General features: G+C 42.3%; 1 protein-coding gene across 1 annotated transcript in view; it reads left to right on the top strand.

Annotated features, from left to right (window-relative positions):
* Positions 1-16,086: 16,086 nt before the first annotated feature.
* Positions 16,087-27,245, top strand: part of LOC311029903 (transmembrane protein 132C) — a 115,587-nt gene continuing 104,428 nt past the window's right edge. The window contains exons 1-2 of the mRNA XM_084035308.1: positions 16,087-16,197; positions 16,564-16,792. Of these exons, the coding sequence (XP_083891434.1) occupies positions 16,744-16,792 (49 nt within the window). The 5' untranslated portion in view covers positions 16,087-16,197; positions 16,564-16,743. The remainder of the gene's footprint in view (positions 16,198-16,563; positions 16,793-27,245) is intronic.

Raw genomic sequence — 27,245 nt, 5'->3', positions numbered from 1 at the left:
ATTTGTTTTAATGGTAATCACAACAGTTTTAAATAGCCTCCGCCCACTCGTGTCTCCTGCCCTACAGCCGGCTGCAGTCCCCCAGATCAGTTAGTTTGTAAAATGTCACCTGACTCAAAGCAAAGATGTAAACAGAATGAAAAAGAAGAAATTTCCGCTAACTCGCCGGCCGCCTTCGACACCTCCGTGCCCTCAATTATCCCTTTGTACCTCCAACTGTCCCCCGCCTGATCTCCTCTAGCTGCTCCTTGTCATTTAAGCTTCACACCATCTTTTCCCAGACAGTCGGAATTGTTTTCTCCTTTGTGCAGAGCTTTTATGTGACATTTCCTCTGTTAACAAGAAGTGGTGGAATAAAGACTCTTCATTTTACTTAAGCGTTTGTGAAAGGCTTCGGCTGTGATACACTTTCTACGACCAATTTACATCCAGTTTCTTCAGCAACCTTTTGTACGAGGCTCTGCATAGGATATGATTTAAATCACATGTAACCCGCTCGGTGGAAAGTGCAACCCTCACTGTAGCCTTTTGCCCCCCTTAAACCCACTACGGTGCTCTACTGGTTGCTGGAAGGGAAATTGTTCAGTCTGTCACGCTGCCTATTTGCAGATGCTGCCCTTCTGTACTGAACTCTGCTGTTGTGATGCACATCTCACATTTGAATATTTTTCAAATATGCTCTGCCTTTATGCATTTTACTGAAAAGTCCAAACCTCCCACGAGAAGTCATGTGATACTGAGCAGAAGGCAAATGTCACAGGTACCCGACGTGGAGGTTTCTTTCCTCCACTTTGGCAGATGGGATTTGATGCCAAACTATGTGCTTTATGTGTCAATATTAAATCTTGGAAAATAAAATTTTCATTTCCACACTGCTCAATGAACCAGCATTCTATAAAGGAGTGCCTCTGCATCATCTCATATTATCATCAAGGAGGAAAAGAGCCTTATGCTCTTCACCATGAACTCAACTATATAAACCATTTTCTATGATTGGCTTCTTCTGAGGCTTCTGGAATCTTCTAGATTAATTTATTTTTTCTTTACATAACCGGCACAGCCACTCGATTGGGGAATGATGCATCTTAACACATTTGTCCACTTGAGTGGGTATCATGCATTGGTGATCTTCCATTGGTGGGATATCTGGAGGAAGGCATCCTTTCTGCACAGAATATTTTGAGTCACAATTTCAACTTTGAATTTCAAATGAGTTTAACTGTAGATAAGAAAAGTCAACTTTCCAAACAACAGTATTCAATAGTCATTAGTTGTATTCATTTTTTATCTTAATTGTAATTATGTGGAAACAGTTCTGAATGCTGTTATTAAACATCTCTGTATCTACTGTATATCCCCGACACCAACAGGTGACATGACTGCAATCAAATATCCTCATGAATAACATTATGCTATGGTCTCACCGTGTCCTAGAACTGAAATATGCAAACATAAACACAGTTAAGGACAATAATGAAAACATTTTATTCAAAAGCCAATTTCAAAAGATGTCACCCAAGGACAATGCACAAATCATAATTAAAGGTCATCACATTTATAAAAGCAGCGGAAAGCATGCAAAATGAAAAACACAGAAAAACATGACAAGTGGATGTGTCAAGGATAGCCAGGTGCATTTTATATATGCAGATTAAAAAGCTGGGGGGAGAGCTGATTTAAAAAAAAGATGGTCTTAAAGAAGCAACAGATGTATATGCGAGATGTGGAGGGGATGGGGCACGGAAAGCCTCGTACCCCATAGGGAAGGTTACACAGACTTGATAAGGCTGTGGACGTGCCTTGAACAATATTAGGAGCTTACAGCTATGCTACTCTGTGAGGCTGATCTTAGCCACCGCGGTGCTTTGAGCTAAACAACGTCGGCATGCTATCATGCTCACGCTAACAATGCCATCATGCGGTTGTCAAGCGGGTGTCATAGCTGTGTCCCAATTCAGTGGTCGCATTCTTCCTTTGAAGACCGAATGCATCAGAGCGGCTGCAACCAAGCCGTCCAATTTCAAAGATTCCTGCAAATGCAGTCGAGAGACGTGGCCTTCCTTTTTCCTGGATTTGTAGGACTGATGGATCCTTATCCCAAGATTCATTGCACGCCAGTGACCACATGGCGTCAACGGGCGGATCAGCAGCGGGGGCCATGGCAGAACACACTCCGTCAGCGTGAAATATATCACGAGCCGGTGGTGAAGCATATCATCCATCATAATAGGAAATAGATTCAATGCATTCAATAGTGATCAGGAGAGTCCCGGAAAACAAACATTTTCAAAATGTTGGTGGCGCTAGAATAGAAGTCATGTAATCCTCTGATCTCCGAGGGAGCAGAGGAAGTTTCAAATCCGGGAGGATGAGAGAAGTTTTTTAAAGGAGGTGGAACTTCAACTCAGGTTGGTGTAAATGGCTCATAACTAAACTAAACTGAGACATTTGGGACATCAGCACACTTCTCACAGTTGAGAAGATTTTTTTAAAACTTTCACTGGCATCTTTTACTTTGCGGCTCTTCGGAAATTGATTGAAAAGTTCAGCAGTTCAGCCTTGAAGGGGAGTCGGGGGTAATCTGATGGCAGCTTTTAGAAGGCAGTGGAGGCCAAAGGACAGCCAAGTGCACTGCACAGATCTAAACACCGGCATAATCGACAGCGTCCTCACACAAATTTACAATCGATTTGGAGATCACTGGATCCACAAAGTCCTGGATCAGAGCCACGGAACACAGGTCCACCTTGCTGGACTCAAAGTGGTGTATGACATGACAGATTTCTGGGAAAGAGCCCAAGTGATCTACTTACTTTTCTGAAGAGATCATAGCCATATGTCACGACTTCACACATCCTAACGATAGAATGTCACACTGGAATATTATAGGCATCGTGATCTGGCATAAATTGAAGGTGTTGATTGATTATATTATATCAGTGGTTATATATTATTGATATTTCTTGCACGATGACAATTGTCATCAGTCAGTCTATATTAGCTTCTGCATTGAGAATACACATATTGATGTTTTATATGTATTTTTGTTATATTTGTGTGTGTGGAGTGAGTGGCAGCTAATGGTCTGAATAATAAAGAATACATCAATTGTAAATGTGGTGAATTATAAAAATTAAAATAAAAAAAACCCTAATGACCTAAATGTAACATTTCATGTACAATCATAAAAGCACTGTGTAATTAATGTCATATGAGAAAAAAATACATTTGATACGCTTTGAAGCCCCTGTAATTAAATGTTTTATCAAGAATGTATAATTGCATTTTACAACATTAAATTAAGCACAAAGGTAGATAAATCCACAAGTTAGTAAACAAGCTGAAATAATTGAAAAGAGGCGGTGAAAGGTAAAGTGTTGCCAGCGAGGATAATTGCACAGGATGCTGAATAAACTGTCTGATTAAATCTTGTTTTTGTGTTTGTGGCAGTCTAAAGCAGGAAACCTGTTTCATCTTCCTCTCCCAAGAGCCTCTTACTATTCAGCAGGATGCTCTTCGTAATGAATGAGACTCTTAATTGCCCCGAGCCCACCAGAGCCAAATTAATCATACAATACACCCATACATGATTGTCCCGGCACTGTGCTGACTAAACAACGGGCTCGGGTTGGCTGCATTTGTGTGGCGGTGACATGGGGAGGGGTTGCGTGGAAACGGAGGTGACGATATTGTGACCGTAGCTACAGTGGCACGGCGTGCATTCATTAGGATCCACCCACTGCAAGCATAGAGTCCTGAAGAGGGTGTAGGATGGCACGGTGCTGCCTTATATATGTAGGTCCTTACATTGTTGGGGGTAGGCGTGTCCTGATTGGCTGGCTATGTTTATGCAAATTTACAATGAGTAAATGTATTCATGATTGGAGTATTTTGGTCGCTGAACTCATAATGAAGCAAGATTTAGTTTATTTCACTCTGACAAAGCAGATAAATCTACTCAGGCTTCTGTTTTATTATTTAGTGGATTCATATGTCCCTTTAACACAATTGCTGTATTTGACAATGTTGCTCTTATTCTAAACTGTGGGCAAAAAACGAGCCTCCGAAAGCAACAGCTAATGCATATTTTTTTTTGCAAATCAAGCACAACTGTATTAAAGCAATTTACATTTGCGTCCGCTGAGATGAAAGACTTGAAATCTATTGCTGAAATATCAAAAAAAATCCCTGTTCAACCTAGTTTTCATCACGCTAGAAAAAGAAGAAAGGTTTACATCGTTTATGAAGCTAAACCTGGATGATTGTACGTCGGCCTTTGCTTGAAAGGAAAGTGTGCTCCTGGCGGCTGTGATTCGCCGGGGGCTTTATTACCTTCTGTAAAACATCCCACACTTTAATGTGCAATAGAGATCTCCTTTCTTTATGCCGCTGCACTGCCCCCTCCCCTCTTCTCATTACAAACATGCTGCTGCTGCATTCACACCTTCTCCCAACCTCGTCTCCAATCGCCCCCGCCGCCTCCTTCAGTTTAAGCCCCTTTCATATGTCACTATGACATATCTCCCAACCGGAGAGGAAACACGTTGACAGGCCATTGCTCCCGCAGTTAGACGTTCCATCGGATGCCGTTTGATATCGTGATTAGTATGGCGGACAGCGGGCCTTGTATCAACCTGCCTAGACCAAACTGACACAAACAAGGGGACGCTTTCCTCACAACATCTCCCTCCTTTTTTTTTTTGAGAGAGCATTTATGGTTCAGGACACAGCTGCATACAGAACTGCGATACCTTTTCAGACCCGGATGCTCGCAGGCTTTCAGCCAACCGTTACGAGGGAAGATTCTGCAGACCGTTGACATGCATCTCAGGTACCTGGATTGAGATCAGCATGTGACCGCATGATTAAAAAACGACAAATATATGTCCGCCAAAGACGCGGATTGTGATCCGACTGTACATACCAACGTGGTCGGGAGAAACCTGGGATCACGTGTTCATGCATATGCCTGTCCACATGCAGGAGCAATAAACTGCAGGATTACTGATTATCCTGAACATGTTACATTTATTGCACCATTCTAGGCGAGGGATTCCTCCTCACTCCCTTTCATTTTTCCCTCCATGAAAGTTTTCTCTTATCCAATGCACGGGTCCCGAGACAAATCTGTGATTCTGAGCAATATAAATACAATTTAATTGAATTAAACACTTAACCGACCTTCTCTGTAGCCTGCAGCATTTCATTTATCTGTGTAAGCCTCCAGCTGTACTTCAGGACACAAGAAAATAGTAGAATGCCCACTCAAGGCCACCTCTATCAATAGAACGTTCACAAAACGGTCTCTATGAAATGTTTTGTGGATCTACTTGAGAAAACAACCTTACGCTCAGGCTCGAAGACAACGCTGGTGTCGTATGCGATCACTGTTGGTCATTTAATGTTACGGAGAAATACGTCACGGCTAAAGCTTCACCATGATTGTCCTTAAAAGACTAATAGAAATATAATATAATTATTTTAATTGTCCTCACAGATCAATCAATTAAGCATTCCATTCATGCATGGGTTTAAATCATTGCTAACTCAAGTGCCCCTTGTAAATCACAGATAATGTTTACCAATTACCGTTGGAGCTGAAAAAGAAAATTGATTACATCTTTCGAAATTGTATCCCTGATTTTGTACTGGAGGTTACAAGTGTGTCGCAGTTAGCCTTCTAAATAGCTCTGAGTGGATCACAGAGGACTTTAGCACTGCGGCTAAACGAGCTGCATGGCAATCTGTCGCCGTCCGTCCCGCGGAGCCAGGGACTGCAATGAGGAGCTGCTATTTGGCAATGCTGCAAACGGTGGGATTACAGAGACAATAAAGCCACCTGGGCGGATAACAGTGCTATTCCTCCGATGTCACAGAGCTGAAAAAAGGAAATCCCTCGACTCTGGGAGAAGCCTCTCACCAATTTGATCTATTACCAGATATGCCAGCAGGTTCTTTCCCCACTTTCACGTGCTGTGTGATCAGAAAACAATCAGTATCCCTTCCCCGTGCAGGGACAAGCACTTCCATGATACCGTCAGGGTGCTGAAACACGATTAACATACATCCCAGGTAGCCGTCCAGCCTCTGTAGCTGCCGTAACACCGGCAGCGTGCCTCGGCTCGCCTTGCATACAAATCAAACGCATGCTTTTCTCCTTCTGTCTGACATTAGGAAATGTTACATATCCTTGTATGGCTCTGAATAACTCCATGACAATTATTCATCAAGCACTTTTTTAATTGAGGCTGATTACGGTCTCCGTCTCGCGGCGTATGGAATCAGGAGAAGTAATTTACCGGCTGGAAGATTATACATTAATTCAAAAGGTAATGTGTACTCTGTGCCTTAAAAAACGCTACCCTAGCTGGTGGACTTAATTAATACAGTTTTTTCCATTCATTTCTTTAGGGGTGCCTCCAGTGGGTTTACATTAATTCAACACAAATGTGGATGTGATTGTGGAAACCACCAAATGTTCTTTGTCATCACATTGATGATCAGAGTTCTGCATGGATTTTTGGGAGAAACAATGAAACCAGTGGTAATAATGATCACACTTCTGAATTATGTATTGTATTATGTTAAATGAGCCGTTCTGGCTCAACCAGCAGCAGACCTAATTCCTGTTTTTATTGTGATGGTCAATTGTATATATAATAATAATAAATATAGTTCTGTAAACATTCAGCCTCAGGAAAAAAAAAAGCATGAGCTCCACACCATGAAGTGCAACATGAAGATTATACCATGTTGCATTGTATAACAGATATTGGGATTATAGCTGTGACATAATTGCCAATATGCACGGTCAACCGGGAAGAACGAGTGTAATACGTACTTTGCATCTGACTGCTTAACAAGCAGTAGCATTCCAGTGGGCCAGTCATTATCAACTCACACTGCGCCGCCAGACTCAGAGCACTTTATCTGAAATTATAGTTTACAAACATATCCGCTGTGTCAGGCTGACTGTAGGGGGAGGCGAAGATGCAACTGTAGCACAGGATATACTGTAGCTATAAAAATAAAAAATCTAAAGAAAAGCATGGAGTCTTGGGTTTTAATATCTCATGCAGAGTAAATATTCTGGCAAATTAGCTTTAATACAGATTTGGCACGATCTAAGCAAACTGTATATGGTGCCGTCCGACAGTGATGCATAAGATACATTTAATCATCATCAGACGATGATAATGATGTTTTGTTTTTCTGAACTTTAACTTTTCGTTTTTATTTAGCCATGGAGTGTTTTACACTAGCGAGGATCTTTCAATTTGAAACCATGTTTTCAGGGGCTTAAAAACGACTGCAAGACCTTTGAGTCCAAATTGTGCTCGGTAGAAACTGGCTGTGTTGTTGGTTATTGATTCAATTATTTACTATTATTTATCTTGACTGTACACAAGCGACTTGGCAATGTGTGTGAAGAAGAATACAAGAATCCATAATTAGAGGGGGCTCTACGATTTAAGACAAAACACTGCCATACACATAATTAGGATGAGAACGTATAGTTCATTATACTCTCTAACAATGAAATGTTATCCAAGTCAGAACTGTATTTCTGCCCACAGTGCACCAAATGTGGTAGACTCATTAACTACACTGACAGCAGTGTGAGCATAAAGCAAGATATTTACTTTTTTCAGCCAATTTTCTTTCTTTTCTTTCCAATTTTTTGCCCCCAAGATATCATTTGCTATATGGGTGCACATAAGATCTAATGGCTATATCAGCGGTCATGAACTTTGCAAGTTGAGTCCGCCACATCAAATTGGCCGGTCACTCAGTATTACCTGCTCTGCAGCGTATAATGGCAGCTGATGACAGTTCGGCCTTGATCGGAGCTCTCTCCCCGACTCGCCTGTTGTTGGTAATGGCTGAGGGAGCGGTGCAGTGGGGAAGTAATGAGCATGGCAGGTAACACATCATTCTCCGCTTGTTGGGGAAAGGTCTCTCTTGGAGACTGATAAATGTTAATTACTCCACCCTGACATCAGACGGAGAACGCAGCTGGAGCAGCGAAGAGAAGGCCTTGTGTTGGAATTACTTGAGTATCTGCTTGGTTTTGCACTTGTGACTGAATTTTAGTTTGTATATTAAGGCTTCCTCTCATTTTTCTGAGACTAAAGGCATATCAAACGTGCTGCTTTTTTCCACCGGTATTTTATTTCCAAGTTGCGGGGGGTATTCACTGCAAAGCACCAAAACTCAAGACACTTTTAAAATGTATGATGAAAATGTGAGCAAGACAAAGAAAACAAACAAAAAAAAGAAACATTTCTTTGGAGTAGCAGCATATCCTCCATACATTTGTCCTCATTAATCAATACGGATCAGCTAACAGCCTCGCTCCAAGTCCGCCCAATGGCAGTGGGAAGAATGTAATACAGCTAATCAATAGTTCAGTGATTTTGCCTGGAAGAGAACACATGCTCTGTGTGTGAACCAGCTGATGTATCCTCGTGAAATACTAATAACAGAAAAAGTGGAATCACCAGAGGAGGAATCATTTCTTCAAATGTTCTCATGTGTGTGTGTGTGTGTGTGTGTGTGTGTGTGTGTGTGTGTGTGTGTGTGAGACTGAGACACTGAGTGAGAAAGAAGGAGAGACAATTAGACAAAATAATGAGCCCTTCTTGGAGACATTTAAAGTTGTTTATTAAAAAAGAGAATACCATCAGGGCTAAATTGTGTCTAAATGTGTTTATGGTATCAATCAAGTTGTAATCAGCACTGTTATTTCCTATGAGAATTATAATGCACAACAAATTGTCTTGATATATGGAACTAATGCAAGAGGTAGAAAAACTCAACATTGTGAAGCGAGGTTTCTATATAAGTATTTTTTTTATAAATATTTTATATAAATATTTTGTATTATCTGTGCAACTTGTGTTACCCCAGTACTGAGTTATGGCTCTGAAAATCAAAGATTCCATTCATTTTCATCTGCAAAGGTGATTCATAAACTGTCATCTGAAATATCTCCACAACATATTATCAACTGTGTTTGAAATGTGCTGGTGCTTCGATGAAAAAGTCAAACGTGTAAGCCTGTGTATAAAACCACAAAGAAAAATGTTGTTGGAAACATTCCATCGTTCAGCTCAAAATGATGTTTTCTGCGACACAGATGCCGAGCATGGATCACACATAATGTGCACCGATTCCACATACTGCTGTCTCCATAGTAGAAGCAGCTGAGGGATGGTTGTTGTGGTACTCAGAGCAAATTGCCATACCAAATTGACAGAAGAAACATGATTTCTCACAGGTAAATTATCCAGGAAATGTCTGTATTTCTGTGTCGATAAAGATTAGAGCTATAATTCTTCGTATTTTCATGAAATAAAACCACATTACTTCATACCTTTTATGCTCCATTGTATTCATAGTCTGTATTTCCCTCTCTACGTATGTAGTAGTTAGTATAATTGATAGCGGTGGACCCCACACTGACTTACATTCATGGAAATTCACAGGAAATGAAGCATGAATATAATCCAGCATGACTGTTTTTAATCATTTATATCAGGTTCAATGCTTACTGTCCATCTCCTGATGCAATATCACAGCTGTATTAAGTGTAGACGCAACATTTCCTCCCGTGCTGCTTCATATTTAGGCGTAACCCAAAGTGGCTTTTATTTCTGTTTGATGACTACAATCATCCACAAAAACAAGCATCCCTTTTTGATCAGTTTTAAATATTATTATATTGAATGTAATACAGAGTGATGGAATGAGAAGGAGCAGCCAGAGAGCTATTAGACAAAGAGCAGCAGGCAACAGGCTGCACGCCTCCAACTCCTCAGCAAGGCAGCCAGCTCCTTTCACTGTTCCCGCTGTTGTGTGGAAAAACTACTTGCAACATGCTCCACATGAAATCAGATTTCAGTTGCTTGTGGCAAGATGGGAAAAAGGCCAATTATTTTTTTTTAAGTCCCATACGTTTCCATGGCTGTGCTGAAATTGATAAACCGTTTGCTCTTCGGTTGCATTTCTGAGTACGGAACGTTTGCTCAACCTGGAATTCTTAAATTTGTATTCAATCATCTGTAACCACAGGAGTTACCAAATCAACCAAGACAGGCATTTTAAGGTTAAGAACATTAGGATTTAATCAAAAGGAAGCTACTTCTAAAGCCAAGTAGTTCTTATTTTATATTCCACACACAAGAAAAAAAAAGGAACAAGAAAAACAAGAACCAGAACATGAACTGAAAAAAAATCTTTCAACATTCCAACTCCTCTAATGAGCAAATCCAAAAAGAAACAGGAAATTAAGGCACAGCTTGAAAATATTGTGCATCAACAGAGATGATTCCTCATGCAAATACTGACGCTGCCCAACGATGAACGCAATGACAAAACTGGTGATTCTTTGCTAAGAAACAAAAATAAATCATCACAGCAATTACAACAACATATAGGGGAATTTAATATGTTATCAAAAAGACAGCTTCTTATGACAGTATCCATCCATCCTTTCCTTAACGCTTTGGCTTTTTGACAACTCATAGGCACGTTTGATTAATAGAATACTCAATGAAATCGTAGGATCAGGTACTGAACCTACACACATGAATACAGCTCTTATTTAACTTTTGCTCAAACCTGGCAACGATTCAAGCCTCACCTCCAGCTGGAGAACTATAAACCTGATTAACTGTGACTTAACCATAATTATACAAGCACTAACCAACATGGATGTTTGAATCCATGCAGACCAAACAGGCGTCATAAAGGACCCTAACCCAAGCTCATCAGTCCATCCCAAAGAAACCACATCAACACCATGATTACATCACTGAATGCAGATAAGGCCTTTGATAAAGTGGACATTTCTTTCCGTGACTGATAGTCATTTTCATCAAACCTCTGACAGCCACCTTTCAGACAGAACACTCGTATCACATGCACATCAAGAAGACATTTCCCCTCACAAAATTAATTTATATGCAGATGACATCCTAAATTACCTAACCAAACATTTGACAGCCCTTCAAGAAGTATACACTTTCTCAAAAATCCCACATTATTACATAAACTGGATCTCTGAATCTCTCTGAAGGAGACTGGAATCCTGTGTAAAAAAAAACTTGCGCTCCCGGTAACAATAATATCCAAAATAAACTATATTATTTTCTATGATATTAGTCCAGCCTACTTCCCATCGGTTCAACACTTAAGCTCTATAAAAACAAAATCTTCTGGAGATATAAAAAAACCATGAATCCAATTATCCACTAGAAATCCAAGCACCATGGAGGCCTACCCACCCATTGTGTCATTTTCTACCACATAGCAAATCATCTTCAGTATATACTCACATTGTTACAAGGATATCAACAATCACAACGCCCCTGGCTGGATACATAAAAAATATGACTGCCAAGAATGATCAATTCCAAACCTCCACTTCCTTAAACTGTCAATTAAAACACATAGCCAATTCAAAAATCCATTCATAGCTTTGTCTCTGACAGCTGGTTGGATATCCAATCAAAATAACTGGCCACCCCTGGCAAAACCTTTCAAATCAATCATAAACCACTAGCAATTAATTCATGGAAAAGAGCAAGAATTACGCATCTGAGAGTCTAAATCGCAGCGGCAGAGATGAGGTGTTCCTGACCTTTAGTCCCTGGTATCGGACAAGCTCCAAACTACTGAATTCCACATTTCCCATGATGCAACTCAATCCTGGGCTTACAATATTTCCCAAAACATTCTGCGACCTCCCTCATTGTTCAACCAACTCAAACTCACAGCCCCTCAGCAAAAGTGCTTCTCAAAAATCTACAAATCTCTATATAAAAACAGACAATGAAAAAAAGAGACCTTGCTATAGCAGTTTTTGTATGAACATTGACGATAATACAAGCTCAATGACCCATAACCCCAAACTGCAAATTATTCAATGCAAAATGCCATAAAAAAACATGATAAATGACATGAAATGGGACTCACTGTTAACAACACCTGCTGTTGCTACTGCTGTACCAACCGCAGTCATTGCCCTTTTGTATTTGCACCAATAGAATTGAAATGAAAGAAAGAAAACTATTTTTCTGAAACCAGCAATGTCTCATACTTTGGTTCAAATTTGGTTATATAACAAAAGCCTTCAATTTCAGTCAGAATTTGCCATGGTCATGTTCCAAGCAAAAAGTGTGGCTTCCTTGGACTCCATCGTGCCAAAGGGAAGCTTACAGCATCTACCCAGCCACCGTTTTACAGCCATCTCTTACAGATGAATCGGATGTACAGTACTAACAGAAACCTTTTTGTGATGAGATAAATAAACGCCCTTGACAACATGTTTTCTTCACTAATGGTCCTCTCCAACTGGTTCTCGTTTCTCAATGAATTTCCGTGACACTCTAATCGCTAATGTCTCTGGTCCTTCGTGTGCGTTGAGGAATATATATACAGTATATATATATATATAAAAAGGTGCATCACGTTGAAGAGGACATCTTCACAGCAGCATCTGATCTTTTATTCATAACATATCATTGTGCCTCTCTGCTTTGATTCATCAGCACATTATGATATTGGTGTGTTTGTGTTGCTCCTGTTTGTGAGAAGGGCATAAAACAATTTTCCATCAGGTCAGTCTCTGGTAATGACCCCTTAATAAACATCAGTGTGTGTACAGTGTGTGTTTGTGTGTGTGTGTGTGGGGGGGGGGGGGGGGGGGGGGGGTATGGAAAAGGATAACATTTAATAATATTAGCGATGCATCTACTAACTCCTAATTCCTCTGCTCTTTACACGTAGGTGAGATCAATATCTGATGCAATATGAAGGAATCAGTTTCACGGCTTAATCTTTTGTTGTAAAAACGGAACAGTGCAGCCGGGGCCTGGGCCTCCAGCTAACCGGCTCAAGTTAACATTTATAGAGAACGGCTGATGTGATTAATACTTCACCTTTAAACGTTCCCTCCGTTGCACCGGCGCTGCTGTGTTACAATGTGGGCTGTGGGTCGCCGGGGTAACGGGGGAATGTTATCAGATACTGTAACTCAGATATTAATGTTTCAAATTTTCAACAAAGACCTAGAAGTGTATCATCAAAGTCTGAAAAACGGCAATATAGTGGTTTAGTGAAAGCATCATGTACCACTACAAATGGTTTTGCTGATTGAAAGAGAGCACTGAATCTCACTGTGTGTGTGTGTGTGTGTGTGTGTGTGTGTGTGTGTAATCAACGTATTAAATTAAGAGTTATGCCACACTTCTAAACACACGTCTGTTGGAATCGTCACCCATCGTGTTTAGTTCCGCTGAACAACCTGATTTTACTCATCATTTCATTTTAAATCCCCCAGTCTGTGACATCACATTTACAGTTCAGCTCTCCGGTCACGCCTCAGACATAATCCCTTATCTCTCAATCATCCTCTCTCTCTCTCTCTCTCTTAAGGAAGACATTTCTTTTATATGCGAATCCTACACACTCAGCTCCCTTACTCACCATTTTGTCAGCTGTAACAACCGCTCCCACAGCGAATGCAAGGAGACGCTCAGCCGACGGGGTGACGTCCCACGGGACTCTGCTCACCTGGGAAGTTGACGCCGTGTTCAAATCTCACAGCCAGGATGCGGGTCTGCGCCGGGGTCATGTAGAGCCTCCTCCCCCCTTCCTCTAGAACTGCCATCACATAATCTGTTTTAAGTCTATTTTTACCTCTTTCATCAGTAGCTTATTAAACACTCACTGTGAGAACTATTGGGTCAAACAGGCTACAGAATGACTTCAGCCCTGTGAAATAAACTGCAGCGAGTAGAGTGTGTTCACGTCTTTCCCTGCAATACTGTAAGTTATGTCTAAATTGGACAAATAGTTCCCGACAGGGAATGAAAAATGAGTTCAATAAATGAATAACATGGGCAAAGGGATCTTGGGTGTTTGCAAATTATGAAGTACATATATATATCCTTTTCACTGTTGCTCAAGATGGACATTTAACGTTTTGTATTTTAGGCACGCAGCTAATGTTCTCATCAATGAAACTACTGACTGCCATAAAGTTAAGTTCTTAGATCGCCAACATTACGAGCAGCATGGGAGGATAGTTAAGGTCAGAGCCATGGCTTCCTCCGAGTATTCAGGAGCTTTGAAAAACATCAGAAGTGAAGGGGGAAAAAGTGGGCGGAGGCAAAATGTGATATTTACAAAATCATTGAAATGATCGTTATTTCCATCTGATGACACTGTTGTGAAAGCTGGTGTTTTCACATGAATATTATGAACCTCTCTCCGTCACCGGCGTGTATTATGGGGAGCACTTGCTTGAATGCTATCATTTGAGATGGAAATTCTGAATGTGTTCCCCCGTTTCTTCTCATTCTGCTCACATGGTGTTGGCGCAGATGAAAGCACTAGGAAGAGGAAAAGGATGAAGGAGGGAAGCTCTACGCTTTCTTCCAAACCCACAGGGTTCCTCCACTTCGCCTGCCGATGGCCTGTAATTGGTGTTTAACACTGTTGTGGAGAGGCCTCAGCTGCCGGGTGGCTCCTCCGCATGCCTTTCAACGTGTCACCGGCTTGTGTGTCCCATTGTGGCTCGTTCACTCTTTCTTCACTTGAGGAATAGCGAGCGTTTTACGCTGGCAGCTCGGGCTTTTCGCCCAGCAGGGTGCAGAGGAAGCAAAGCCACCGGCGGCTGTGCTGCAATCGTTCTTTGAAACAACGGAGGGATCGACCCACATAGATAGATTATTGAACTTAACGCACCTACTATTTTCTTGACACACCATGTATTATACTTTATTTTTTATTTGCTCTACTTACAGGCTGCTCAGCAGTGATGGAATGTAGGAATGGAAGGACATTCAATCAAGAATACAGAGATTCTTGACCTTCTTCAGTATTTCAATGCTATTTCAATAACTTTTTTGTTGCTTTTCTTTCCACAACTACATTTATTTGACAACATGTTATACTTTCAGATTATTAACGTGCTGTACTAAATCACCAGAGTCCCTCTTTAACAGTATTATTGCACCCCCTGCACTTTTTTCCCCTTTCTGTAAAAGGATTTTCCTGAATATATTATTATATTAATTCTTACGAACTATATCAATACATGTGACCTACTTTGTAATGACTTCATATTCGAGGTGTTATCATTATGTTTTCATGCCACTTAAGGAGAGACTGCTCCTTTTCCAGCCACACAAACACTGACGTCTGAGTCATGAAGCTCACTGAGGGCAGCGGCGTGCAGCCGGAGGTGACCGATAGGTGGCACTGTTGGTTCTTCACGAAGGAACCCGTGACACAACAGGTTGCACCACTCTGTTCCTCACTCACTGGACGTTAACGATCCGACCAGCAGGTTATGGGAGTGGTAAAATAAAAACGTAATGTGAGCTGATTGTGTCATCGATTGCTTGAACCCGAGCTCGGGGCAATTCAATCATGAAAAATGCTCTTTCACTTCATTACATATCAGAAAAATACGCAGGTTTTTGTTTTGCATATTGTGGATTATTTCTTACTGGAATGTGTGCCAAGTTTCTCTTTATTATTTGATATCAAATAAATAATGCAGCTTCGAGCTGAAATGAATACGCACCAAAAAAAAAAGTGTTTTCTCCTGTTAGAATTATGATTATTGTCTGTCTCATTTTCACCATTCAACCTTAAATATAATCAGAAATAGGATGCGTGGAGGTATGATCTGTCTTATATGTCGCCAACTTGTTTTAGACTAAATAAAAGCGCAATCCCCATGTGACGCGAGTCGGGAATTGAATGGCAAAACACTTGCTGACGTGACGCCTGCAAAACCCTCTAATTTGCCAACCCAGCGCGTCCCGGTCCCCCCCCACCCACCCCAACCCCCCCTCCAGTCGGTTTCTGCACCAGCACTCTTCCGGTCCGCAGCCACAGGGTGCAGAGCGGCCACGGCGCCGGATCCACTCCACCTGCCGCCGCTGCGACGCTTCCCCGCAACGTGGAAAGTTGGGAGGACTCGTATTATCGGACATCGCGCGTGTTTACGCCTCGCTCGCCGGCTCATTCGGGATCTCTGGGAATCCACCGGCCGATCTATGAAGACATGAGATCTCCTTGGAAAACAGAGACTATTTGGGGACTTTTTGATTCGCTCGGAGGCGGAGATTTGGATTTGAATGTCCGCGGCGTCGCATCCAGGGCAATAAAAGAAATATGGTAAGAAGCAAAAAAAAACATATTTCAGCAGGTTTATTTATGTTATGTTTTACAAGTGTGCAAAGCCCAGAGACAGACAGACGGTTAAAAGGAATATTTCACACGTTCAGCCCTCATTTGGTGAATATTTAACATCCTGGGTGCTGTAGGGTGAGATTGGTGTCAGACGGTCGGGATCTACGCACCCCGAGGCACCTGTTTAACCCCCCGAAATTAACAAGTAACATCAACACTGCGGGGAATATGAATATTTTTTCTTTTTGAGTAAATTGGACTTGTCTTCGGCCCCCTGTTGCAAACATCTAGCCTAGAACTGTGCTCTGTTGTGGGATGTGCTGCTGACTGACTTCATGTCTGTGATGCCAGGTGGTGTCCTCGCACGGAATACGGCCGTTTGCTTTGAAACGGAGAACTGCTCCAAGAGGATAAATTGCGGGCAAAGTTGTGCGGCTTTCTACTGAGGGAGTTATCCAGCGGCTCTCCCCCCCTCCCTTCCTCCTCCTCCCCCCCTGCACTCCCCGGATAACCGTGAGTCCACGGCGAGACATGGGGCCGCTCCGGTGCGTGGGACTCACCGCGCTCCTCTTGTGCACAGGTAAGCCCCCCCATCATCTACCTCAGCTAATGCCAATGAGCACTTGTGTCCATGCAGCCCGAAACACGAATTATGCAAATGAGAGATAATCGTCACATAATAGGAGCCACTGTAAATGCATCAACCTTCAATGAGTGTTTTTTTTTTTACTAATATTATTATTATTCAGTGCGGAACTTCTAATGAAATGCAAATGATTTGCTTTCAGCCTGAGCACATATATGATTTATGAGACATATGATTAGCTGTAAGCTGCGGCGGCGGAATAAAAATGACTCGTAATATTAACGGGAATGAACTGTGACAGTTTCCTAGGGAGCGCGCGGGTCCGGGTGTTGTCGTCCGGGTGTCGTAGCAGCGCCTAAATGGGGGGGGGGGGGGGGGGGGGGGGGGGATGTGGTGCGCGCGAGTGTGTGGCACTGCAGAGCACCAGGAATAATAACAATAATAACAACAACAGGCTGCAGACACAACCAGTGTGTGTGTGTGTGTGTGTGTCTCGCAGTGTATTTGACTGTGTGTGGGTGTTATGTGTGTTTTTGCAAGATGCAGAGAATCATGTGTTTCCTTCATCAGTGTTTATTTGCCAATCAAAGATGTATGAAATCACTATTTCTCACTTGGCTATTCTAGCAGTAGGAAGCACTAGGAAATGACAATTTTTTTTTCTATTTGTGTGTGGCTTCGTCCAGCATTCGGGCTGGCTTTCATTTAAAAATGTCACTGTTGTGATCTGGGGATGCGGCAGCCTCGACAAAACCTCAGGCCATAGCAACAACAGCAGTCCCGTTATTGGACAGATTGAAAACAAACGGCCAGCCACATTATCGGAAGCACTTATGATAATAAATAAGTGACTTATTGAGGCGGGTAAAGAACCCACAAACCATGCTCAGATACTTTCTAATACAACCGTAATACAACCGTACACGCTTCACTGTTATGCTGACAACCTCATGATACGACACCTAAGGTGTTACTGCACCCGGCGATTAAACAACACAACGTCTTACTTAGTGAGCTTTAGCTGTAGAAAATAATTATCCAGTTATCAGTCTTCATCAAAAAGTTCTAGCCATTAGTGCATGCAGTGGAGTGATAGGATCTCATTACTGACCACTTTTGCTAATATGGGAGTAAATAATAACATTATCACTCCAACTCTTTGCTGTAAAGATCACTGGAGCTACTTCCTGGTTCAGCTTCAGTCTGCTACTTCTCAGAGCTGTGGACGGGTCTACCTTTAAATTACGTGAAAGTGGCGGGCGAAATTTCGTTTCTTAGAATATTCCCTTAAATAAATGCTGGAAAAAGAAAATTGCGAGGTGAAAGCCACTTCACAAATATACAGGTTGGCCAAAGATCCATTTCTAGCTGATTCTAGAAGGCCACTTAATCTTCACAGGTGAAAGTGGAGAGGAGGGGAAAAACTGATTTCATCCCGTCAGTCAACCCCCTGGTGTGCAGTCTCAGAGGATATTCTAACTCCAGCCGTCTGAGGCTCTAGGTTGTCTCTTTGAGACACATGCACTGACAGGCACATACTGTACAGGAGACCTACGCACACTTACATACTGGCCCTACATTTGGCATCCATATGAGCTATAGGATGTGATGACGGGTTGAAAGATTGTCATGTGTAAGACAGATGGAGGTGACCCCGCCAAATCAGAGTGGTAACATAATTAATTAAAATGGATCATTCACGTAAAGTCAGGCTCAGAGGGTCATATATATATATATACATACATAACTGTATGCATGTAGTTTCCATCACCTGTATTGGGGCAGAGTGCAGAGTGCTCAACAAGAGTGGGAGGATTTCCATTCAGAGCTTGCCTGCTCTTTTGTATGTGTGGGCCCAGCTACGGTGGATTGGGATGAAAAGTTGAAAAGTTACAAAACCAAAAGCCTTTAGCCTTAATTTAATAATAGCTCTCTCTCTCTCTCTCACACACACACACAAACACACACACACACACACACAGATACCTACCCGATTCAAGTGCAACTGGTCATTTCAGATGTCTGATCGTCGCTATACCCGTTTGTTTGCTACAACCTGAACGGCAGAGTTGAATTACTCGCTAATGTAACCGCCGTTAATTAGCCCCTATCGCCGGACAAGGGCGCTGTTATTGTTTGATTTGGCAAAAACCTTGAATGAAGTCATTAACGTCCAATGCCAACCAATTGCACATGCCGCCTTCTAAATCATCTGTGCAAGCATAAGGGGGGGAATTGTGACAATGGCAAATAAAACACGATTATGAAAGGTATCGTTTGGATTTGTTGAAGTGGGGTTGTGTGAGGTAGCTTCATTCATCAGCCAGTCATTATAGGCTATTGCCTGCAGTAGACGGGAGCAAAGCAATGAACTGCCATGGTCCCCGTCTATGGCACTTCATTGCAGCAACAAAACATATTTTAGCCTCCTTAAATAAAGGACAACCAAAACAAATCTGTTTGTGTCCAGGCCTACATTGTATTTGGAATATTCTCAACGCTTTACCTTGACATCAGACAGCCCTTTCCGACAGGGACCTGAAGCTGTTTCATTAGTTTTACCTCGCAGGACACGGGAGCTGCTCATCCAGTGCCGCCTCCAGTTTGTCCGTCTCGTTGCGCGACTTTGGCTTTTTAAAGTTTTAGTTCGCATCCACCAAGGTCACACGACAACACAAACAATTTGGGTTTGAGGCAGCAGCGGTAGACAGGTGTGCTGTGAGGTAAAATGAACGAGGAGTGTGTTGGTTTCGCAGAGAGATAGCAGCTTCAGTTCCTCGCTGAAAAGGGTCATCTGATGGCAAGGCGAAGTGGTGAATATATTCTAAATATAGCGTACGCTTCAAGTGGTATTGATTTGGCCGTATCCGAACTGAATGAGGTTTAACTGAGAGGTCTAATGTGAATGCGGTTCCTAGGATACTACTTCATCTTAAAATGTTCAAGGAAGAAGACCCAGGTTGGTTATTACAACATAGAATAAGATAAGAAGAAAAATAGAGACCACAAATAAATCAGTATTTTGCCAATGTGGTTTTTGAACCATGTTTTTCTCCTAGGTGGTCCTCTGGTTTATGTTTCTGTAAGACCAACTGTCCAGAAACCTGAATGTTATACACCTGCATTACAAACAGTGGAAAGTGGTTAGGGTTTCATAGTTTTCTTTGCAACGTTTTCATCAGTTTTCGTCTCTCAGAATCTCGGTAGATCCTTTGTGATCAACATCGGAACACTGATCTTGTTTCTTTCAGTTGAGAAATATTGCGAAAATCAAATCTATACTTTTAACAAATGACATGGCATTCCTAGAGCGTGCTTCTCTCGATGAACTCCCACTCATGATTCAGTCCTCTATAGCTTGTATTTGGCTAAACTACAAGTCTTCCGTCTCACATCACACAATCTCGGAGCCCATCGGGTACCGGATTACATTTCTGCCGATGCGTTCTTTTGTTCTCCAATCGGACCGTTTACCTGCATTCAATCAAACGCTTGGTCCAACGTGAATGGTCAATACTACCCGTACCACAAACAGAAACCACAACGTGTCCGATTGCAGAATCTGTCGCTTCCTTTCATCGTCTTGCACTAAAACACAGAATCGACTTCACAATTGTTTCCCTATTGTAGCGCTCAGCTGCTCGGATGGTCAAGGCCTGTTATCTGTTTCCCATTCCACATTTTTTTTTTTTTGCAACAGAACTTTTGATCAGTCCTAGCAGCTGCTGAAAACGAATTTCTAGGTTAGACTTTTTTTTTAATAAATCCTTTGGTTCTGTTCATTATGTGTGCTTTAATTCTTGTCTATGTTTGTACGTACCCTCAGTATGTCGTGTTTTAACTCACCTTAACTAAACTCTTACTGAAGTAAACTAAAAGCTTCAAACCGGGAAAAAGGTCAGACCTATTTTTGAAAGAGAACAATACTTTTTTTTCCTCCCCTGAATTACCACTGCTGCTGCGACCCGCATCTGCACTCTTTGAGAGGCTGCAGTGGATTTAACATGACTAAAGGTCCTTCTGTGGATGGTTTTACCTCAGCTTCCATGGCGAGTGTTTAACAGTCTACTGATGGAACAGGGGGGGGGGGGAACAGAGAGAGAGGAAGAGCCCAGAGTGACCCAGCACACGCATTAAGGCTGCGAAATCCAAATGGGCTTCTACCACCTGGAGAGCAAAGACTTGTGGGTTATTTGAGCATCTTCTGGTTTCACTTTGGGAGGAGGTTGGCAGGCCTGCAGCGCGTCCACAATTCTGTTTAGGTAAAAGAAAAGGAATAAGTAGAAAATGTCTCCCCCCTCTCTTTTTTTCACTCTCCATTCTCCAATGTTTCAAACAGTCTGAGCTGTAATTTTCATTAACATAAAACTAGGATACTTCTCACTGGAGAGACCTTGACTGCAAATCTAAGATTGAGTCGACCTCTTAAACATCGTCGGCCTTTCCCAGAGCAGAACAAAGTATTCGAATTTCCAGAGGCAAAGTCAGAGTTTATCACCCTTAAAAAAAGAAACACATTTGGTCTGTAAAACAAAAGCCCTCTAGATAAACACATTTAATAATCATTTGCTGAATCCAGTGCAAAAAATCGGCGAAATGAAAAGCTGAATTATAAAGTGATAGATATGACACTGTATTTTTTTTTACACAAGGCGCTCCCAGATAGCAGGAAAGGGAAATGCTGCACCGGGGAGCCATATGTCATATTATATAGGTCATAACACGCAGACACAAGTCATAAAGTGAAAGGTCGTGTAAAGAACACTGTTGAGTCAAATTTGTAGTACAAACCCCACACTTTTGCTTCAAATAGCAGACAAGGATCAGGTGGGGGGGAAGATTGTTATTTTGGTAAATATGTGCTGTATGTACTTTATTCAATGTCAAAGCATTTTCTGCTATGCCTGCCATAAACATAACCATAATAGAAAACATAAGGTGTTTTTTTCCCCCGACTGCATTGTGTCACAACGTTTGCACATTATGTTAATAAAAAAAAGAAAAATAGTCAACACATCATTTGGATTGAAATGCCATTTCACTTGACAGCGGGAGGCTGTGAGTTGCCTCACCATGGCAACCGTGGAAATGTAGTGTTGAAGCCTGAGTTCAGAAAGTTAAATTCTTAACAAAAGGCATACAGTATATGAGTTGTGTCTGGACGACCCAGATAAGCTGCTCTTCTAAGGGGGTTGCTGACACTTAATGCCCTTTTGGCGATGAACAACTTTTAATTGATTTGTGGATTCGAGGGGAATCGGGCCCCCCTGCTGATACACCCTTTTCATCCACCTGGCAGACCTTCAGATTTTTAGAGGAACGCTCTTAGCGTCCAAAGTTCAAATATAAGCATAACAATACCAATGATTTTTATATTCCATCTTATTTGATAGAAACAAGCGGGAATTTGTTGCCTAAAGACAGAAGACAGAGAATGTCATAAACATCGTCAGTCGTGGAGAGTTACGGAAATGAATGGTGAGGTTGCCCCCCCTTAGTTAGCTAATGGCATTAGCTGATGACATTAGCTGTTCAAGCTAAGTGATTGACAGGAAATGACTGATGTTGCACACTGATTGTACAGTACAAGGACAAGACAGCGCTTCTCTCTGTGCGGGGATTTCAAATTACAGGCATAATGGTGGACATCAGTGTGTCAGTTGTGTTTTCTGATGATTGCGATTATAGCAATTATTGATGACAACTTCAACATAATGAGCGATGGAAAAGACATGCGCGTCTGATCAGATGGGTGCCGGATTCAAATAGATCTGCCCGTTTTATTTGCAGTAAAGTTTCAAGCACCTGGCCCTTCCTCAGGCTTCTTGAAAGTTCAGAGAGTCGCCATCGGGTATTTAAGGTGGCGACTCTGAACTCTTTAGAAGGCCAGGCAGGTCTGGGGGCAGCTCAACGCCAGAGAACACACCGAGGCATTCACCGAGTTAAACTAGAGAATTCGGAAAAAGGCGTGGGCTTTAGGCAGCATGACAAATGAGGGGATTTTACTCCTTAAGTATTCCTTCAGTCGTAGGACACGGTCATTTGCTTTCCCAGGAATCCATAGGATGTAATCCACTTGGGGAATGGGTGGGGGGGGATCCTTATAGTTTGCTTAACTAAAAGGATCAAAAGACGGAAAGAATGAGAAGAAGCGATATGTGACGAAGATGAAACATGGGCCTTGCTTTCCTGCCTCCGCTCGGAGTGTTGGGAGTATTGGGAATACAGCACGCCCGATCCGTGCTGATGCGCCCCGACACACATAATCACACACGAGCGCACGTGTGCAGCATCGCCAAAGCTTCTGTGACACATTGTAGCTGGGCACTGTACACACACACACACACACACACACACACACACACACACACAAAGACTCATCTGCTTGGGCAAACAACTTCACAGCCATCCAACTGGGAAAGGATCGTGCTCCCCGGGAGGTCTGGAGACAATTATCATAACTAACTGAACACTCAGCGCTCTCCCAGCGAATCAGAGGGAAAAAGAAAAGGAACCCACGCAATCACAGCGGAGAGAAGAATGTTAACGTCTTTTGTGTCACTTCCTGTACGCGAGATTGACAGAGGGAGATCACAGCGGCAGCTTTGGTCCCACGAGAGAGCGGCGTGTACGGCACATGCTCTCAAGGTGGTCGCTTGGGGTTCAAGCCCCTCCCGCTGAGGTAGCTTTGCACGGTTTCACTATATGGATGAGTGGTGCGGAAGTTTTTCGAAAAGCCAATTACATTTTTCTTTTTCTTGTATTTCCAAAGAGAGGCCTGTTATTTCGGGTCACTTTAGTGTGCGAATGCCTCAGGTGCCGAGGTTGAGATGATGACAGAGTTTTCTGGTAGTGCCATTATCTTCCAAGGTCAGAGGAGGAAGCCATTACCTTCCTGGGTTGTGTTATTTTTTGTTACTGGAAGAGTGGAAATTGACCCGTTGGGCGGCACAGTCACAATCAGGAGTCATCTCCAAGTATGTGAGGAATTTGACTCTTTCTATTTCTCGAAGTAGTCACCCAGAAATAGAAAGAACAGGGAAAAGGACGACAAAGCTGGACAAATACAATACAATGTAAAAGCTGTTTCTGTCGGTCTCCTTTCTATCTCTCTCTATATCTGTCTTGTTATTGTCTGATTCCGCGTTCTTCACCGATTTCGTTCGAACTGATCGAGAAATAACGAGCCTAGCAAAACGAAATGAAGAAAATAAAACTCCACACGGATGAATTTTAATTTCAAACTTGATAGACATTTCAGACTTGAAACCCGAGGGGAAACTTTCCCACACCTTTAGAAAACGCGGTTCCCAAACCAAGACTCAATTCCCTTACCAATTTTCAGCAACACTGCCTCAAGAGAGGTAAACATTGCTGAGAGCTCCAGCCAATAACAAAAAAAAAAAAAAGAAATGTATTAGCAATAGGACTTCCATCTCCCAAAACCTATATCCACATAGGTGTTCATACTCTCTGAACACTTCAACCATAGTGATAAAGAAATTAGGTTAGTGCCTCGGCAACTTCCAAACGTAATAATTGTGTTGTATTTGCTATAGATGATCGGAAATGTGCAGTTGTGCGTTCAATTCTGATATATTAAATAAAGCACTTGTATTCTATATGTTAATGTGCAAACTCTGCACAGTTGCCTCAAATACATTTTAGCAGTACACAACTTTGTGTAAGAAAGCTATAAGGGCGAGCCTAGTCTCATATGTGGACTGCCTCCTATGGCTGCATGTACGTGCGGTTTATTTGTTGGGGTAATACATTGGCCAGGAGAATAAGACCCAGATATATCGATCCGTCCGTGGGCTTCGGGCCAGACCTGAACTCAAAACTGTGAGCGGTCTTAATAAACTGTTATTGGTCAATTTCTAGTTCACATTAAATGTGCTGATGGCCGGTTGGTCGGTCCTATTAGGATAGAAAATTGTAATCTGTGCGGCGGTGGAACAGATGTCACCACTGAATGAGAAAAATATGTTTTTGAGCGTCAACAGTTGAGCATTGTGTACGTGTGTGGGGATTTGTAAATGTGTATTGATGTACAAAGTCTCAGCATCTTGATTTTTTCCACACAAAAAAAAAAAAGAAAATCCGTAATCACTTTCACAATCATCAGAAATGTGGATCCTCATATATGGTCTTCTTCATTGTACTCCCTCGCTCTCGCTCATCTTTCCCTCTGCTTCCTCCCCCTCACCTTCTCATCTTCTCCCCCTTTTCATCTCCATCTCTCTTTTTCCTTTCCCTTCTTCATTTGCTGTTTTTATCTCTTTTTCTCCTCGCATGTTCCGGTCCCTTCCATCAAAGAGCACAGCTGAATACGCCAAAAAGAAAAATATCCTTTGCAAATTTAAAAGAAGGATTATGGTGAGATTTTCCCTGATGGAAGCTTTTTCTTCAAAATGGTTAAAAATCTAACAACGCTTGAATATTACAAGCAAAAAACAAAACCCCTCCAAAAAAGTCATCTCCTCCCAATAAGTTTTATGTCAGAGGGTACAAAAGATAAATAAGGTTATTCACTTTCTTGCATGAGCTAGATGAGAAGATCAATACCGCACTCAATCACGAGAGGAGAGGGCTATTAATCTTCACACCCAACTCTCGGCAAGAAAGCAAATACGTGTATTTTGTAAAATGTCAAATTATTCCCCATGAAGGGATATATAACAAATTATGTTGTAAACTTGTTTAATTAATCATTTAAATACGATAAAAAAGCTCTGGTTGAACACTGTGTGTGTATCTTGTATTAACACAGGAAGTCATCCATCCCCTTTGCCACTCTTTTAAAGTTGAACTGACCTATGTCATTTAAGTTTCATTCCCTTGTCCATCGCTGTCATGATCCATCTCAGCTACGCTTTCATCACCGTCGGGCTTTATTCCCATACTCCACCGAAAAGATCTTTTTTTTTATCCACGTTTCCACTTTGTCCGTTGCATCCACCGCTACGTCTCCATGCATCCATTACTTCTCCTCTCCTGCCACCTGCGGCCTTTTACTCCTCCATAGAATGTAATTACCTCGGCTTACCAGAGCGAGCCGCATATGTTCTCACCAGAATCAATCTAAATAGAAGAAGAACTGTCAGTTGGCGGCCTGCCCCGCCTGGTTTGCTCTGACTCCAACCAACGGGCGGACTGAAGTGGGCAGAGCTCGTTGTATAATTCTCTTTCCCATTGAATGGTTACCAAGTTATATGTAAAGAGAACAAAATCTCCGCCTCGGTTCCGAGGCTTTTGACTCATCTGGACACCATTCCAACGTTTGTGGACACGATTTGGAGGCTTGGGAAAGCTGTTTGATCAGATTACTCTAAATATCTGATCACTTACACGCCCATAATGTTTGCGCCCCATCCAAAGCAATAAGGGTGATTTTGCGATGTCTCTTATTTTGTCATCCTGTCCTTGTTTTCCCTCATGAGCACCATGATGTGCTGCTCTGAGCGTGCCCAAGGCCAGATCTGGGCCCTGTGCCTCAGTAATAGAGGATAAATCAGTTCTTAAAACGTCCATATTGGGGGGTGGAGGGTGGGGGGGGTGGTGGTGGGGGGGCGTCGAAATGTATCCAAAGCCCAAGGATTTAAACAGAGACACGAAATCCCCTTTGTTTCGCTGTGGGCATGGAGCTGAGTGAGTGAGCCTTCTGTGGGCTCTTGGTACCGGTCTGGGGCCTCTCGAGTGCCAGCATTTTCCAGCAGGTAATTGGGCCTCTCTGAGCCAGCGTGTGTGTGTGTGTGTGTGTGTGTGTGTGTGTGTGTGTGTGTGTGTGTGTGTGTGTGTGTGTGTGTGTGTGTGAGAATATAGTGAGGATACAGGCGCCTCACTTTCCAAAGTAGGCATTGAGGGACACACGCCACTTTTATTTAAGGTAACTGATGAGGTAGACGGCTTCACCGCCACGGTCCACTCATGTCTTAACGCGCACAGCCTGAGGTGTGATTTCTATCTGCACTTTGGTTTTCTTTGACTTCTCATCCTTCTGCTTTCGTCCCCATATGGGGTCATTTGATGAAACGCCCTGGAGATAGTCTCTGGGGCGATCCCAGCCGTGTTTTATGGAAGAGGAACACAAAAAATATGCTAAGCTCCAATTTAGTTGACAACTTGCCATTTCTCTAATTGCTCAGGTCATGAGATTTCTTTGGGCCAAAACAAGTCGAGTCTCGGGAGAAAATGTTGAGAAATCCGGCATTATAATGACGTGCGGTAAACAAGAACCGACAGCGCGGCTTGCTTCATGTTTGCTCTCGTATCGTACTGCAGTCTTTGTTCTGCATCTTGCATGCAGAGTGCAGGATCAGATAGCTTCTCTCTATCCAGTGACTCCGTGTCCTACACAGTTATCTGCAACAGCAAATGTGCTTTTGTTTAAACAACAACAAGTCTGTTTGAAGAGACTCAATGTCAGATAGTGCGCAGTATGGAG

This window comes from Eutrigla gurnardus (assembly GCF_963514095.1).
Source record: "Eutrigla gurnardus genome assembly, chromosome: 19".
In the NCBI taxonomy this organism is placed as follows: domain Eukaryota; kingdom Metazoa; phylum Chordata; class Actinopteri; order Perciformes; family Triglidae; genus Eutrigla; species Eutrigla gurnardus.
The sequence above is the reverse complement of the archived record's forward strand: the minus strand, read 5'-3'. Positions and strand labels throughout refer to the sequence as shown.